This window comes from Rhinoderma darwinii, chromosome 1 (genome assembly GCF_050947455.1).
Source record: "Rhinoderma darwinii isolate aRhiDar2 chromosome 1, aRhiDar2.hap1, whole genome shotgun sequence".
NCBI classification, from domain to species: domain Eukaryota; kingdom Metazoa; phylum Chordata; class Amphibia; order Anura; family Rhinodermatidae; genus Rhinoderma; species Rhinoderma darwinii.
In genome coordinates this window covers 579,585,722-579,603,664 of record NC_134687.1, presented here as the reverse complement: position 1 = coordinate 579,603,664, position 17,943 = coordinate 579,585,722, and the positions used below count along the sequence as shown (strand labels likewise).

At 48.6% G+C, this 17,943-nt stretch overlaps 1 protein-coding gene across 2 annotated transcripts in view; it reads right to left on the bottom strand.

Moving 5' to 3' along the window:
- CCDC152 (coiled-coil domain containing 152) overlaps positions 1 to 17,943 on the bottom strand; it is a 95,530-nt gene that overhangs the window by 26,768 nt on the left and 50,819 nt on the right. For both annotated transcript variants that reach the window (XM_075839503.1, XM_075839509.1), the window contains one exon: positions 8,470 to 8,572. In XM_075839503.1, the coding sequence (XP_075695618.1) occupies positions 8,470 to 8,572 (103 nt within the window). The remainder of the gene's footprint in view (positions 1 to 8,469; positions 8,573 to 17,943) is intronic.

The following is a 17,943-nucleotide window of genomic DNA, read 5'->3' as shown; positions in this document are numbered from 1 at the left end:
GTCATAACTCCGTCAAAAATGATCGTTTTTCTAAATAAAAAACACTACTGTAATCTACATTACAGCGCCGATCACATCATGTACAATATAGGCCACTTATAATGTGGTGACAGAGCCTCTTTAAAGTAACTAGGAAAGGGGCACTGTGCTTTATATTTCTTATACAGACCTCTAAATCCCCTGCTTTCCCTCACACCACCATAGAGTTAAATGTTAAAATTCTGGTATTTGCAGCCACCACTAAGGGGAGCTTACTAAAGACAGATTTACACATATCCCACTGAACCCAATAACAAAATATCAGTCCTAAGGTATGTTCACACGGCTTATTTTCTGCCTTTTTTCTTCGGCCCGTAAACAGCCGAAAAACAGCCGAAAAATCGGAAAGCAAAACGCCTCCAAACGTCTGTTATTGATTTCAATGGGAAAACGGCGTTCTGTTTCGACGGCGTTCTGTCCCGAAAAAGAAGTGCATGTCACTTCTTAAAGCCGTTTTTGGAGCAGTTTTTTCATTGATTCTATAGAAAAACAACTCCAAAAACTGCTGTAAAAAAACGCATCGAAAAACGCGAGTTTGAATAAAAAACATCTGAAATCAGGAGCTGTTTTCCCTTGAAAACAGCTCCGTATTTTCAGACTTTTTTGAGTTTGCGTGGGAACATACCCTTAAAGGAACAGTGTCATCACAAATTATTTTTTTATATGTTAAAGATGTTAGTGCTTTATTAAAAACATTTATATTTATTTGTGTGTGTAGTGGTGGGGGGGGGGTAGGGAAACGGACAAGTGAGCCCTAATCTACCCGCCACTCTGTCCCTGCCTACTTGCAACGACCCGCCCTAGACGACGGGGTACAACTGGGCGGCGGTCCCTGCGCTCAGTAAGTGCATGACAAACACGACAAACAAACAAGGGAACACAAGCAAGGGAAATGGGCAGTTGCTCGCGGAAACACCGTGAGCAACAGAGTAGTGAACGAGCCGAGTCAAGCCAGGAGAGTGCGAGGTACAAAGCGAAAAGCAGAAGAGTAGTCGGTAAGCCGGGGTCTGTATGGAGCAGGATCAAAAAGTAGCAGGAGCTGTAGCTGGGCCAGGAAACCTCAAGGAAAGAAATCACAAGCACAGATGGACAGGAAGAGCAGGCTTAAATAGACCGAGGGCGGGAGCTAGCTGAGTCTGGCCAGGTTGCGATAGGCTCTCCCACTCCTAAGCCTGCCAGCCTGAGTGGAGGAAGCTGGTGTCTGTCTCAGGGATGTACACTCAGGTGTTGACTGATTAATTCTGGGAGTTAACCCTGAAGCAGTGCCTGGCAGATCCTTTACAGTACCCCCCCTTTTATGAGGGGCCACCGGACCCTTTCTAAGTGGACCTGGCTTACTGGGGAAACGCAGGTGGAACCTCCTGACCAATACCCCAGCGTGAACATCCCGGGCGGGTACCCAAGTCCTCTCCTCGGGCCCGTATCCTCTCCAATGGACCAGGTACTGGAGGGAGCCTTGGACCATCTTGCTGTCCACGATCCTGGCCACCTCAAATTCCACCCCCTCAGGGGTGAGGACGGGAACAGGAGGTTTCCTCGAGGGGGCCAAGGACGGGGAGCAGCGTTTCAGGAGGGAGGCATGAAACACGTTGTGTATACGAAAAGACGGGGGTAACTCCAGCCGGAAAGAGACAGGACTGAGGACCTCAATGACCTTATACGGCCCAATAAACCGGGGAGCAAACTTTTTGGACGGAACCTTGAGACGCAAGTTCCTGGATGACAACCACACCAGATCCCCGACCACAAACAGGGGGTTAGCAGAACGTCTTCTATCGGCCTGAGCCTTCTGTATGCTCTGGGACGCCTCTAGGTTCTTCTGAACCTGGGCCCAGACTGTGCACAGATCCCGATGAACGACCTCCACCTCGGGATTGTTGGAACAACCAGGTGAAACGGAGGAGAACCGTGGATTAAACCCAAAATTACAGAAAAAGGGAGAGACCCCTGACGAGTTACTGACCCGGTTATTAAGGGAAAATTCGGCGAGGGGAATGAAAGAAACCCAATCAAATTGACAGTCAGAGACAAAACATCTTAAGTATTGTTCTAGAGACTGATTAGTCCTCTCCGTTTGGCCATTGGTTTCAGGATGGAAGGCAGAGGAGAAGGACAGATCAATCCCCAACTTATTACAGAAGGCTCTCCAAAACAATGAAACAAATTGTACCCCTCTGTCAGAAACAATATTGACGGGGACCCCATGGAGACGCAGGATGTGTTTGATAAACAAGGTAGCCAACGTCTTGGCGTTGGGTAGTTTCTTGAGGGGCACAAAGTGGCACATTTTACTGAAGCGGTCTACCACCACCCACACCACCGACTTGCCTTGGGATGGAGGCAAATCGGTGATAAAATCCATGGAGATATGTGTCCACGGTCTCTGGGGAATGGGCAACGAACGCAGTAAGCCCGCTGGTCGGGACCTGGGAGTCTTGGACCTGGCACAAACCTCACAGGCGGCAACGTAGGCCTTAACGTCTTTAGGCAAACCAGGCCACCAATAATTTCTGGTAATGAGGTGTTTGGTACCCAGGATGCCTGGATGGCCAGATAGTGCGGAGTCGTGATTTTCCCTAAGTACCCTTAGCCGGAATTGCAGGGGAACAAACAGCTTGTTCTCAGGAAGGTTCCCAGGAGCTGAACCTTGATCAGCAGCAATTTCAGAGACTAAATCGGACTCGATAGAGGAAATGACTATACCTGGAGGCAAAATACAAACAGGATCTTCCTCCGAAGGAGGGCTGGCCATGAAGCTACGCGACAGTGCATCCGCCTTAATATTTTTAGACCCGGCCCTATAGGTAACCAAAAAATTGAATCTGGTAAAAAACAACGCCCATCGAGCTTGTCTCGGGTTTAGCCTCCGGGCAGATTCTAGGAAAACCAGATTCTTGTGGTCGGTAAGGACCGTTACCTGGTGCCTAGCCCCCTCCAGAAAGTGGCGCCACTCTTCAAATGCCCATTTAATGGCTAAAAGTTCGCGGTTGCCAATATCATAGTTACACTCCGTGGGCGAAAACTTCCTAGAAAAGTAAGCACAGGGGCGGAGATGGGTGAGGGAGCTGGTACCCTGGGACAAGACGGCCCCCACTCCCACCTCGGACGCGTCAACCTCCACAATAAATGGCTCCCTTTGGTTGGGCTGAACCAGCACGGGGGCCGAGATAAAGCACTTCTTGAGGGTCTCAAAAGCCTGGACGGCCTCAGGGGGCCAATGGAGGACATCAGCACCCTTGCGAGTGAGGTCCGTAAGAGGCTTAGCGACGACCGAGAAGTTAGCAATAAATCTCCTGTAATAGTTAGCGAACCCCAAAAAACACTGTAGCGCTTTCAGGGAGGCAGGTTGGACCCATTCAGCCACAGCCTGAACCTTGGCAGGGTCCATGCGGAATTCATGAGGAGTGAGGATTTGACCTAAAAATGGTATCTCCTGTACCCCAAATACACATTTTTCGATTTTGGCAAACAGTTTGTTTTCTCGAAGGACCTGGAGCACTTTCCTGACATGCTCTATGTGGGAGGACCAGTCCCTGGAAAACACCAATATGTCATCAAGGTACACTACAAGAAATATCCCCAGGTAATTTCTCAAAATCTCATTTATGAAGTTCTGGAAGACCGCAGGGGCATTGCACAACCCAAAGGGCATGACGAGGTATTCGAAATGGCCTTCGGGCGTGTTAAACGCAGTCTTCCACTCATCCCCCTCTTTGATGCGAATAAGGTTATACGCCCCCCGTAGATCCAATTTAGAGAACCATTGGGCCCCCTGAACCTGATTAAAGAGATCAGGAATCAAAGGAAGGGGATACTGGTTCCTTACCGTGACCTTATTCAGGCCACGGTAGTCAATGCATGGCCTAAGACCCCCATCCTTCTTCCCTACGAAGAAGAAGCCAGCACCTACCGGAGAAGAAGAGGGACGAATGTAACCCTTGGCCAGGGATTCCTGGATATACTCCCTCATGGCTTCACGTTCGGGACAAGAAAGGTTAAATATCCTACCCTTAGGAAGCTTAGCTCCTGGTACCAATTCGATAGCGCAATCGTATTCTCTATGAGGCGGTAATACTTCGGAGGCCTCTTTAGAGAAAACATCAGCGAAGTCCTGAACAAACTCGGGTAGCGTATTCACCTCCTTAGGGGGAGAAATAGAATTAACAGAAAAACATGACGTACAACATTCATTACCCCATTTGGTTAGCTCCCCAGTATTCCAGTCAAACGTAGGATTATGCAACTGCAACCAGGGAAGACCTAGAACCAAATCGTACGATAATCCCTGCATCAATAGTACAGAGCATTGCTCCAAATGCATGGAGCCAACAAGGAGTTCAAAAACAGGGGTATGCTGTGTAAAATAACCATTAGCAAGAGGAGTGGAGTCGATACCCACTACCGGAACAGGTTTAGGCAAATCAATCAGAGGCATAGCGAGAGACATAGCAAATTCCACAGACATGATATTAGTAGAGGACCCTGAATCCACGAAGGCACTGCCGGTAGCAGACCTACCACCAAACGAGACCTGAAAGGGAAGCAATATCTTAGTACGTTTCATATTTACGGGAAATACCTGTGCGCCCAAGTGACCTCCCCGATGATCACTTAGACGCGGGAGCTCTCTGGCAGCATTCTTACGCTTGGGACAGTTGTTTACTTGATGCTTGACATCCCCACAGTAGAAGCAGAGACCATTCTTCCTGCGGAATTCTCTACGTTGTTGAGGGGACACGGAGGTCCCGAGTTGCATAGGTATTTCTGAGTCTTTAGGGGAGAAACGAAGCAACGGGACTTCGGGAGGCATCATGGGGGAGTCGGAGGAAAAAACACATAAACGTTCACGTTGTCGTTCCCTGAGACGTCGGTCAAGTCGTACCACTAAAGCCATAACCTGGTCTAAGGAGTCAGAAGAGGGATAACTAACTAGCAGGTCTTTCAGGGCGTTCGACAGACCCAACCTAAACTGGCACCTTAAGGCAGGGTCATTCCACCGAGAAGCTACGCACCACTTCCGAAAGTCAGAGCAATACTCCTCAACAGGTCTCTTACCCTGACGTAAGGTCACCAGCTGACTCTCGGCAAAGGCAGTTCTGTCAGTCTCGTCATAAATAAGTCCGAGAGCAGAAAAGAAACAATCAACGGAGGAAAGTTCAGGGGCGCCAGGAGCCAAGGAGAAGGCCCACTCTTGGGGCCCTTCCTGGAGCCGGGACATAATTATACCCACCCGCTGGCTCTCAGAACCTGAGGAGTGAGGTTTTAAGCGAAAATAAAGCTTACAACTCTCCCGAAAGGAGAGAAAAGCCCTCCGGTCACCTGAGAACCGGTCGGGCAACTTGAGGTGGGGTTCAAGGGGTGCGGTGAGGGGAACTACCAAGGTAGCATCAGGCTGGTTGACCCTCTGAGCCAGGGCCTGGACCTGTAGGGAGAGACCCTGCATTTGCTGAGCCAGGGTTTCACGGGGTTCCATAATGGTGTCAGGGACCAGGGTAGACTAGGTATAGGGCTTGTGAATTTGTAGTGGTGGGGGGGGGGTAGGGAAACGGACAAGTGAGCCCTAATCTACCCGCCACTCTGTCCCTGCCTACTTGCAACGACCCGCCCTAGACGACGGGGTACAACTGGGCGGCGGTCCCTGCGCTCAGTAAGTGCATGACAAACACGACAAACAAACAAGGGAACACAAGCAAGGGAAATGGGCAGTTGCTCGCGGAAACACCGTGAGCAACAGAGTAGTGAACGAGCCGAGTCAAGCCAGGAGAGTGCGAGGTACAAAGCGAAAAGCAGAAGAGTAGTCGGTAAGCCGGGGTCTGTATGGAGCAGGATCAAAAAGTAGCAGGAGCTGTAGCTGGGCCAGGAAACCTCAAGGAAAGAAATCACAAGCACAGATGGACAGGAAGAGCAGGCTTAAATAGACCGAGGGCGGGAGCTAGCTGAGTCTGGCCAGGTTGCGATAGGCTCTCCCACTCCTAAGCCTGCCAGCCTGAGTGGAGGAAGCTGGTGTCTGTCTCAGGGATGTACACTCAGGTGTTGACTGATTAATTCTGGGAGTTAACCCTGAAGCAGTGCCTGGCAGATCCTTTACAGTGTGTTTGTGTTTTACTTTTTCTTATTTTTACACTTTTTCTTCCCTATGGGGGCTGCCATTTTTTGTTCCATTTCTGTATGTGTCGATTAACGACACATACAGACATGGAATACGGCAGCCATGTTCACTTGTGTGTACGGCGTCTGTGTGGGAACTGCGCATGCGCCGCTCCCACACAGTCCAATTTGAAATTGGCGCCGTCCGGCGCCATTTTCCTGTGGACCGGAAGTCGCGGCCGGACAGTAATATTACTACTTTCGGTCGCGGCTTCCGGACTTGTGCACTTGCACCAGCGGCAGCAGACGGAGCGGACGGGCCGGAGGGAGCCACGGCGGCAGGAGCAGGTAAGAGATTTAAATGTATGTTCCGTGTTTGTGTGTGTTTACTACTGTATGTAAACCTACTACACTGTGTGTTAGCTCAAAAAATGGCGACACACAGTGTAGGAGGTTACACCGTTCAAACCCCTCGTTTATCCCGGCACTAGCCAGGATAAAGGAGGGGGGGATGCTGAGAGTTCACTAGAGCGAGGGCTTTTCACCCAATGTTGCAATGCTGCAATTTTGGGAATAGCTCCATCTAGTGACCAGAAATGGGTAATATTATAAATTAGAATTAATTTATAATATTTCCTGACTAGTGAAAAAAATAAAAAAAATTTGAACAATGTTTAATCACCCACACACTACATGTTTAATTTTAAAAAAACAAACATGTTTTTCTGGCAACACATTGCCTTTAAGCAAAAAACTAAGCTCGCTCTATGGCTCTTGTGAAGGTAAGCTGTAACTATAGCGGCAGATTTACTAAGACTGGTATTTCATATGCCAGTCTCAGCTATCTTCTCCGCTGGAGTAGATGTGACAGATTTATTAAGAGGCGCATGCCGTGTTCGTGGCCATGGGCCATAATTGTAGCGCAATGACAACGGCCGTGTGCTATCCATTTCCCCCACATTGAACTTAAAATAAAATTATTAAACTTTAAACAAATTATAGAATTAAACAAATTATACTCACCTCACTGCTCCTCTTCGCTCCTCCCCTCCGTGCCCCCTCTGCGTGCTGTGGCTCATACAAGGTCCTGAGGCTGAGCCCTGCCAGGGCCTTATATGTGACGCAGCACTCAACGTCAACAGTTTTGTGTCACATACAACGTCCCGCGTCTGCACAGCATGAGTATGCTGGAAGAGCCGCGTTATACTGAGGGGACCAAGAGGGGAGAAGAGGAGCGGTGAGGTGAGCATAATTTTTATTTTGCAACTGGTACCTTTTAAGGTTTAATAGTTGAACAAAGTTTATCACCAGACAGATCTCCTCTATTGCACTCCCTGAATGCCAGATAAGAAAGTGCTTTCTGTATGTTAAGTAGTGTTATTGAATGAATAACGCACACACTTATTTTCCGTCTTTTCTTTCCCCTCACCCTATGCTTGTAATTTATTATTGTATAAGGTAGTGTACTCATCGGTGTGTTTCCGCACAGTCCTTTAACAAATGTTGTGTATTTTTGTTCACACTATCGTAAGAGGCTTTGTCGGCAGTTCTGTCATATTTGCCAGGAAGAATAGCGCAGCACGTAGCACTATTCTTCCCGTAAAATGATGGACACCATGACGGAATGCAACAAATCTCATCATAAGTCAAGGGGGTCCAACGTGCGACAAATCTGGCACTCCTAAAGGAAAATTAATAGTATCCAAAATGATAAACCAGTAGTGTGCGTGGTGCAGGTCCTCACAGGGGCACCGTCCGACTGGCCCCCAACGTACTAGGGAAGGAAAAGAAGTAGACAGCAGTCATGTCTTGATGCAAAAAGTATTAGAAATGTAAGCAGGTCATGCAACATTCAGCTAAGTAGCCCTTTGGGAGCTTGAGAAAGGTTGCTGAGCCGAAACGTTGCACGACCAGATTTTACACTTTTTGCATCAAGACGTGGGTGCTGTCTAATACTTATCCTTGTCTTGATGTGTCAACCCATTATTTTTGGTTTTCTGCACCTATGACGGAGCAGAAAAAAGGAAATATTGACGTCAGGAACGATTAGTCAATACTTATTAGGGAATTCGAAGTATCTGTTTGGGTAAGCAGTATTCCCTCTCAGTTGTTTGGCTGAGAGAGATCATCTTACAAGCTCTATGACTGGTGTACACGAAAATCAGCCGTCATTTTTTTTTAAATAGAATTCATGCTTTTCTACAGTTTTCAGATAGGGAGCTTGGGGCCAATGATTGGAAGCGAAAGTTTTCTATTTTTAGCAGATCAAACAGATGCCCTCAATAAACAAAACTGTCTGATAAAAAACATCATTGTACATTAGCCAAGCATTGTAAAACCCACATTTCTCCTCCATGTCACGCTGGAGCTTCTGCATGTAAATCTTGTGATTTTCCTCCTTAGCTTTCATGTCATCCATTAGTGAGTCTGTGTTTTTCTTATATTCCTAAAAAGAGTGAATCTCAATAAAACTGTTAATAACAAGAAGGTTGTAATGGTTAAATTAATACAAAACCAAATGAAAACTACGCTTTGTTTTAAAATACTGCACAATACTGCACATGTCAAACTGCACATGGTTCCCGCTCTTCATAATATCAGATAAGGGGAAATGAGGGTAATGTTGCACTTCTCTCATACAACATACAGTATAGGAATGGGGGCAACAAGCACCAGCTGTCCTGTTCGGGAATGGTGAGGGATGGCCCATTTTAATTATTTTTGCTGTGGGTCCCCCCTGTTCTATTTAAAACACTGAATGTTATATTACACAATTCTTTAGCAAAGTGGTAAAACAGTAAAAAAAATCTATAATTGGAAAATATTTACTCTTAAAAAATGTTGGGCTTATGTTTGGTGGTCATAGAGAGGCCCTAGTGCTTGGCAATATGCTCAATGCCCTTTTCCTCTACTCTACCTCTAAAAAATGATACAAATAAATGCAATCACAGTCTACTGAAATAAGGATAAGTTCATTTGATAAATCTGTATCCATACTTGTGTTACAAATATAAAGGGAACATGCTGTCTTTCTTACATAAACCCAAGGCCCCGTGCACCTGACCATGCCCGTAATCACGGTGCGTGATTACGGGCACAGCCGGCTGCGGACAGCTGCCCGCATTTGCAAGGCATAAAGTAGAAAAAGCACCACAACATTTGTACAGCAATTTCTCCCCAGTATGGAAATGCCCCATATGTGGACACACGGCAGGGCTCAGAAATGCAGGAGCGCTATTTGGCATGCAGATTTTGCTGGATTGGTTTTTGGGCGCCATGTCGCATTTTCAGAGCCCCTGAGGTACCAGTACAGGGAACCCCTTAAAAGTGAATCCATTTTGAAAACGACAAACCTCAGGGCATTCATCTAGGGGTGTAGTGAGCATTTTGACCCCACAGGTGTTTCTTAGATTTTCTTAGAATTAGGCAGTGAAAATTAAAAATTAAATTTTTCCAAATATATGTCGTTTTATCTCCCTATTTTTCATTTTCACGAGGGGTAAAATGCGCAAAAAACTCAATTTCTCCCGAGTACGGCAATATCCCATATGTGGCCCTAAACTACTGTTTGAGTACATAGCAGGTCTCGGAAGAGAAGAAGTGCCATTTTGCTTTCGGAGCACAGATTTTGCTGGAGTATAGTGGAAAGCCCGAGACGTGACCCTATTTTGGAAAATACACCCCTCTAGGCAGTTATCATTTGCATTGACATTTAGCAGGGTTTAGGATTGAAAGAGCACCATGCGCATTTTAGGCCTATTTTGTGATTTTCACAGCATTGGCCACAATTGTAGGTCTCTGAGGTCAAGTAGCAAAACAAACCCTCAAGTAGTGAACCCTATTTTGGAAACTTCACCCCTTAAAGGGGTTGTCCGAGATGAAATGACTATGTTTTAATGCTTGTAATTTATATATGTAAATTCATTAGTAATACACTTACATTTTCCAAAGTGGCCCCGTTTCCAGATCCTGCCGTGGAGTACTTGATGGGTGACGTCACTCTCTGGCCTCTGTGTTGATCTTCAATTCTTTTCGGGGTATACGACACGTCACTTGTGACGTGCCCTGTATGGGCTGTCCTGTTGTAACGTGCATGCGCGGTCCCTGCTGTTATCTCGAGAACAGCAGGGACCGTGCATGCGCGTTACGGGCTGTGCAGCAGAACAGCCCATACACGGCACGTCACAAGTGATGTGTCTTATGCCTGGCAAAGAATTTACGGCCCGAAAAATGGTTGAAAACACTACGTTTGAACATACCCTTATGGGAAAAAAGTCTTAACTTGAAATTCCTTTTTATACTTTTGAACAACATTTTTATTTACTTTTTTGAACTTTTTTGTCCCAGTAGGGAACTTGAAGACCTGCGCCGCTGATCTCTATTCTAATACATTGCACTATCTACGTAGTACAATGCATTAGAGCTGTCAAATGTTACACTGACGGCAAGCCTATTAGGTCCTGCCTCCTTACCATGCAAGTAGTTATAGTAGGGAGTGGACAGGGTCGATCATAATAGAAATAAAAATTCTGTATATGTATAAAAATATAAACGTTAACTATACCCTTGTAATAAAAACCTTCTACTAAGGACCTAACTGACAGTATATAAATGTAAGTACATAATATATGTACAATGTAAACCCCTACTATAAATGAGAAGTCGCTGAAATGCTCTGTGGCAATGCTAGAGAAGAGGCTGGACGGCAGCACGGAGGGCTTAACGGGAAGCCTCCATAACTGCCATAGGAGGGACAGCCAATAGGGGAAGAGAGGGTTAGTTGAGGCAGGGAGAGGGAGGAGATGGAGTGGGGAGGAGCCGGGGGTGTTTCTGTTCTTCCCGCTGTTTTCGGCATTGAGCAGCAAGTAAAATAATCAGCTCCCCTGCTCCGGCTTACCTGACGGGCCCGTCTTCGCGCCGAGCCCGGCGCTCTGTGTCGGCGGCCCGCAGGGATGCGCTCCCCTCCCCCGCCCCTGTCTCAGACGCTGGTCACAGGGCGGTGGGGGGAGAGGTGAGGATCACTGCCCCTGCTCCGATAAAGCAGGGGGTGTCAGGGGAGCGGCGGTAGCTCAGGCTAGGTCACCCCGCCGCTCCCGGAGGTCCCGCCACCTGTCGGGGGAGTCCGGATGTGGCCCCCACGGGCCCGCGTCGCGAGGGGAGCCCTTAGGCACGCTGCAGGCCAGGCTGCTGGGACGGGCGCCTCCTCCCAGGGCCTGCGTCCTGGCAGGAATCCCCAGCCGCGACGGAGCTCGGCGGTTAACAGGGAGTCGCAGGCTGGGCTCCCTGTCACACTTCCACAATCAGAGGCAGTTTTTCGGCATGCAGTCCATGGCCACCCCGCATGGTGATGTTCCGGCCAGGGGGCAGGCTTCTTCAAGAGCATCGGTGAGGACGTCAAGATCGGCGACGACGACACGGCAACAGGTTCGGTCGGGAATCTGGGTCCCTGAGGTCGGGCGGCAGGTTGTCGGCTCATCTGCCAGCGTGCCTGGATCCCTTGTGCGGAGATGTCGGTGCGAGTACCAATCGGCAGCAAGAGAGGATCTGGAAGATGGGGGAGCTGGATGAGTCGCAACGCGGTCAGAATTTTCCGGCTGGCGGGAACACAGCGCCTGGGCAGCCTGGTGAGTGTATAACTCTTACTCTACCGTATTCAGCAATTTTCATGTCGGGTGTTGGGGGTGGGGGCAGCGAGCGCGGAAGTATCGGCGGGCGGTGGCGCGATGCATAACAGTTTTAGTGGGTTGTTTGCGCGAGTTGGTCGGGCGATTGAATAGGGCAGCGGCGCCTGTAGTTCCAGCGGGGTCCCCGGGGGGAGGTCCGTGACCGGATTTGGAGGACAATGTACGTGGTAATTTTCTTTTCTGCCGCTTGCTAAAGTCATTTTGGAATGGCAAGCGGGATGAGAGTAAGAAGGGGGAAGAGGAACGTCGGCGGTATAGGCTTATCCCGCAGACGTTCGTCAATTGGTCCCAAGTTTTGCTATTTGCCAAGCGTGATAGGAGGAAAGGTGCCAAAAAATTGCTCGGCGTTGTTTTATTTTTGGTATGCCATCGGGTTGGCCTATCGGGCGTACAGGGGGAAGGTAGATTGTTCAGGGGCATTGTACGGTGTACGTCGCTACCAAAAACATGGCAGTCTCCACTTCTCGGTGTTGTCTTTTTGTCCTAGAGGTTGACTGGCCTCTATCCTCTTTTGTTAGGCTTGGTTGCGGTCCGGTTGGCGATCAGGGGATCAAAAAGGATATTGCGCGGTGGTTACGAGTTGCGGCCCGGTTAAGCAGTCCTTTCCCGGGAGCGTGGGCAAGGTGGTCAGTCTAGTCAGTCCGGACAGTGCTTTGGGTCAAAGTTGAGGTTCTGATGGCAATTTCACGACGGCCGATGTAAGTTTGGTGCCACGTGTAGATTTGAGCGTGTCTGTGCGGAGCGTAACGGGTCCTTGCAGTGGGCCGGAAAAGGCATGCGAAAGGTAGGCGGTCTTCTGCCGTTGGTCCAGGGGCGGCGCCGGTGAGGGTGAAAAGGATTGCCCGGTGTCTAAGTGAGTGTCCGGAGAGGGGTGCAGCTAGGATAATTTATGAAGGGTTTTGTGTGGTTTTTGTTATCCCTCCTCCTCCACACGAGGTTCCGGTTACCCGTCACAACCTTGAATCGGCTTATTTGCACTCGGCGGTCGGCTCGGGTAAACTTTGGAAGGAAGTGTCGTTGGGTCGCGGCCCGGGCCGGTTGCCGATAGAGAATCTAGTGGTATTCCCCTTTGGGTTTTGGGCCAGAGCGGGGCCTCATAAATTCCGGTTGATTCAGCATTTGCTTTCCCAGGGGATAGTACGTGAATGAGGGGATAGATAACGACTTATGCTCGGTTGTTTACGCGTCATTCGACACGGTGGTGCATTAGTGCGGTAGGCGGGGCCCGGGTCGGTGGTGGCAAAAAACTGACCGCTAGGCAGCGTTCCGGTTGCTGCCTGTACATCCAGAGAGCCAACGGTTGTTGGGTTGGCTTCCGGAACGGGGGGTTTTATGTCGATGGGTGGCTTCCAATGGGATGCTCTCGGTCTGGCGCATGCTTTGAAGCAGTTAGTAGTTTCGTGGAATGGGTGACGAAGGGCGTAGCTGGGGTGGATTTATTAATACATTAGCTTGATGAGTTCGTGCGTCGGCTCTAGCGGTTCCCCTGTTTGCGGTAACGCATTGTATTCATCGCAGAAGGTTGCGACGGATTTTGGAATCCCTCTTGCGCCTGGTACAACCGGGGGCCCGGTTTCTACCATTTGTTTTAAGGGATCGAAATGCATTCAGTCGCAATTTAGGGCAGGCTTCCTGAAGGAAAGAAATTACTGCCATTGCGGCAGGAGGTGAGGCGGGCTTGACGATTGAAGAAGATCATTTTGCGCGATCTCCAGTAGCGGCTGGCGAAGTTGAGATTTGCCTGTCAGATTATGCCAAGGGGTAGAATTTTAGTAGGCGATTGGCGGCAGCAACGGCGGGTATCCGGGCATCCCGCTATTTTTTGGGAGGATTGGTTTGGATCACAAGGCTGATCTGCAGGTCGGGGATGCGTTCCTAGGACAATATAACGATAGATCGCGGTGGATGTCACCGGTAAATGATATGGGCAAGTTGGAGCTGTTGACTGATGCGGCGGGGCCGGTGGCTTTGGCGCATAGACAGGAGGTCAATGGTGTGCGGGGAACTGGCCGGATAGCTGGGTGACCAGGGTCTTACACGGAATATGGCCCGTCTTGAGCTCTCCCCAGGGTGGTTGTGGTGACCATTTGGGGGGGGGACAGGCCCAGGGATAAAAGGTTCGGTCTCACTGCAATGATATGGGGGTGGGTTAGCAATTAACAACTTATCGGCTTCGTCTCCACCTGTGGTTTCAGTTTTAGGTCATCTAGTTTTGGTGGCTTGTCTTAAACACGCGGGTTGTTGCGCTGCTGGTACCAGGGGTTTCCAATTGTATTGCTGATGCTCTTTCTCGCTCGCAGGGGGATCGATTTCGCTAATTGGCACCGGCAGTGGAGCTGTTCGGTTTGGTTTGCCTGAAGCATGTCTGGGATCGGGTTTTCGATACCGGGGAACGGTTGATGGGGCGGTCGCTGGCTAGGGTGACTTGTAGCACTTGTTCGGCTTGCTGGCAGCAGCGGGAGGAGCGGGCAAGAGTTGGGGTAACATCAGTACGGAAAAGGACCGGTTGGTAGCATGGTTGTACTGGGGGATGTTGGGGAGGTGGTGGGGGGGTCGCATTGGGGGTATGCGTCCCCCAAAAAAGGTACATGGTTTGAAGACTTCATAGGGGTTATCCCTTTGAAGTGGTCTTCTGGTGGTTGTAGCCATCTGCGGAGGTGAGCGGGGCCTCCGAGCTGGTTCACGGCTGGAGGTAAGGTGTTGGTGGTGGTTGCAGATGGCTAACTCGAGGTAAAGCGTATCTGAAAAGTTTTTCCCTGGCAAAAGGGAGTAGTTTGTTGCTGGTGGGGCGTTTTGATTTAAATCACGGGGTTTCCAGGATGTTTCCAGGAGGTGTCCAAGATGTGACCCAGATGTGGGTCTGTGGGGGGATAGACTAGAGTTGTTTGCGGCGGTCCAAGACTGATCAAGTGGGTCGGTAGTGTTCTGCCCTTCCGGGGTCGGCGATGTGTCCGGTTGCTTTTATGGTTGGTTTCAGCCATGCGGTGGGGTGCCGGAGTCGCCATTACTCCGTCATGAGAATGGCTCGATTTTGTCCGAGTATCAAGTTGGTGCTAGATGTTAAAAATGCTTACGTGCGCCCTCATTTGGGGTGCGGGTAATGGTGTTTTGATTGTTTTCATATGAGGTGCTTGTTTCTTTTCAGATCATCGCCCTTGTTTAGGGGGGGCTTTTGGGACAATCTTTGGGCACTGGGGGATGTCTGGGGGTGCGCCCGTTTCGGGAGTTGGTGCGGGAAATTAAGTGCAATTTATTGTGTTATGGGCATCTTATCCTCACCTAGTGATTGTGTGGTCGGACATAGTTCCAAGGAAGATTTGGCGTTTAGCGAGATCAGCCGAGAAGGTGAACAAAGCCCGCAGTTAGGTAAACCGGGCGGTGTCACGTTTTGTTGCCAAGAACGGGGGCATTTGTGTTTGTCACATGGACCTGGAGTCAGGAGTCGGGAATTATTGGAGGGGTGAGGGGGTACATTTGACCGAGGTTGGAATTGATCCTGGCTTTAGCAGACGGAATTGAGAGGGCGGTGGTGGTTGGAGGGACTCACAGGCTTAAGGTGGTCAAGGCCTGTTTCGCTGTGGCGGGGGGAGTCCTTGAGGTTGGTCAGTACAAAATGGTGGGGGGGTCGCATCGGGGGTATGCGTCCCCAAAAACGGTAGATCATTTGAAGACTTCATAGGGTGTTATCCCTTTGAAGTGGTCTTCTGGTGGAAGGTATATCACTTGAAGGCTTCATCGGGTGTTATCCCTTTGAAGTGGTCTTCTGGTGGAAGGTATATCATTTGAAGACTTCATCGGGTGTTATCCCTTTGAAGTGGTCTTCTGGTGGTTGGAGCCATCTGCAGAGGTGAGCGGTGCCTCCGAGCTGGTTTATGGCTGGAGGTAAAAGAGTTGGTGGTGGTTTGCAGATGGCTAACTTAAAGGAAATCCGGTGTTAAAAGGGCTTCAAGGACTTCCCCTGCTCTGTTAAGTGTTAATAATGTTGATTATTATTTATGATTCTGACCCATGTTGGGTCATGGAATTATAGGAGGAATTCTCTGGTCGAATTCCTAAGGGAGTTATCCGAATGTTTCGGATTAAATTGCATTAAAAATAATGACGATTAATAAACGGCTGCTGTGGCCATTTCACATCCAACCTCGGTTGTCACGTGTCTTTATGGGAAGGGAAAGGGGAATAAAAGGTTAACAGGATCAATCAGCACAGGACTCTACTTAGGCCAGTCAAGAAGAGGCTGGACGGCAGCACGGAGGGCTTAACGGGAAGCCTCCATGACTGGCATAGGAGGGACAGCCAATAGGGGAAGAGAGGGTTAGTTGAGGCAGGGAGAGGGAGGAGATGGAGTGGGGAGGAGCCGGGGGTGTTTCTGTTCTTCCCGCTGTTTTCGGCATTGAGCCGGAAGCAGCGGGAGGAGCAGCAAGTAAAATAATCAGCTCCCACCCTCCCGCCCTGAATTAGGTGGTAATTTTGGGGATCTGGATTGGTTGGTGGGTTTGTCTATTTTATCGTGCTTTTGAGGTATGCTTATGTAAGTTGTGTTTTCTTTTATTTCTTTTGAGCAGGTCCGGGTGTCATGGCAGCTGGCGGGGGGAGTCCTTGAGGTTGGTCAGTACAAAATGGTGGGGGGTTCGCATCGGGGGTATGCGTCCCCCAAAACGGTAGATCATTTGAAGACTTCATAGGGTGTTATCCCTTTGAAGTGGTCTTCTGGTGGAAGGTATATCACTTGAAGGCTTCATCGGGTGTTATCCCTTTGAAGTGGTCTTCTGGTGGAAGGTATATCATTTGAAGACTTCATCGGGTGTTATCCCTTTGAAGTGGTCTTCTGGTGGTTGGAGCCATCTGCAGAGGTGAGCGGTGCCTCCGAGCTGGTTTATGGCTGGAGGTAAAAGAGTTGGTGGTGGTTTGCAGATGGCTAACTTAAAGGAAATCCGGTGTTAAAAGGGCTTCAAGGACTTCCCCTGCTCTGTTAAGTGTTAATAATGTTGATTGTTATTTATGATTCTGACCCATGTTGGGTCATGGAATTATAGGAGGAATTCTCTGGTCGAATTCCTAAGGGAGTTATCCGAATGTTTCGGATTAAATTGCATTAAAAATAATGACAATTAATAAACGGCTGCTGTGGCCATTTCACATCCAACCTCGGTTGTCACGTGTCTTTATGGGAAGGGAAAGGGGAATAAAAGGTTAACAGGATCAATCAGCACAGGACTCTACTTAGGCCAGTCATGATTTGTAATATTGTTAAAGTGTATTTCTAGGGATTTGAACAAAGCTGTCCTAGGCTGTTAGCCCTAGTGATTTGTATGAAACCAATATAGGATGAGAAGCTAGCTCCTACCTCCCTCACCGTTGTCACCATTAGACTACTAATTTTCAGCATTCCTTATTTACAAATTGTTAAAACAAAAAAAAAAAACAATGCCTTGTAACTATATATGTTAATATGAAGTAAAGGCTCAGGTCTATCTGACGCATCCCTGATTTGTTCACTGATACGAGACCATGATGCTCTATATAGGCAAAGATTAATTTAAGAATGTCTCTGCACAGGGTGATCTGAGAGAATAAATTGGCCAAATATCGAGCACACTAACGTTCATATGAATGGTCATTCCTGATCATTGCCCTGTGTAAACAGGGCAACGATCAGCCGATGAACGGGAAAACGCTCATTAATCGGCTGATGGCCTTTTTCATGCAGCACAAAATTTTATCATTGTCGGCAGCACATTATCCTGTGTAAACAGGTGATGTGCTGCCGACATGATGGAAATGTATCGGGATGAATGATCATTAATACGAATGCCCAACCCCATGCTAAACAATGATTGCTCTGTTTAAAGGGAGCAGGGCACGCTGCTCGACAAGCTTTATTGTTGATCGGCGCTTGTTTTAAAAGTGGTAAACACGTGTGATATCTGTCTATGTAAAACCACCTTGAGGATGACCTGGTGACAGAATAAAAAAAAAATTGCCCCATAACTGGTTGACAATGGTAGAACTGAATCAAGGCCTGTGGAGGCACCTGGGCAAATGTGTAGTGTGAGGCTACAATTTTTTGGATGGAGGGAAATGGAGAGTAATACTGGCTCACTATATGTCAGTGCTCCCTCTCTCATCTCAT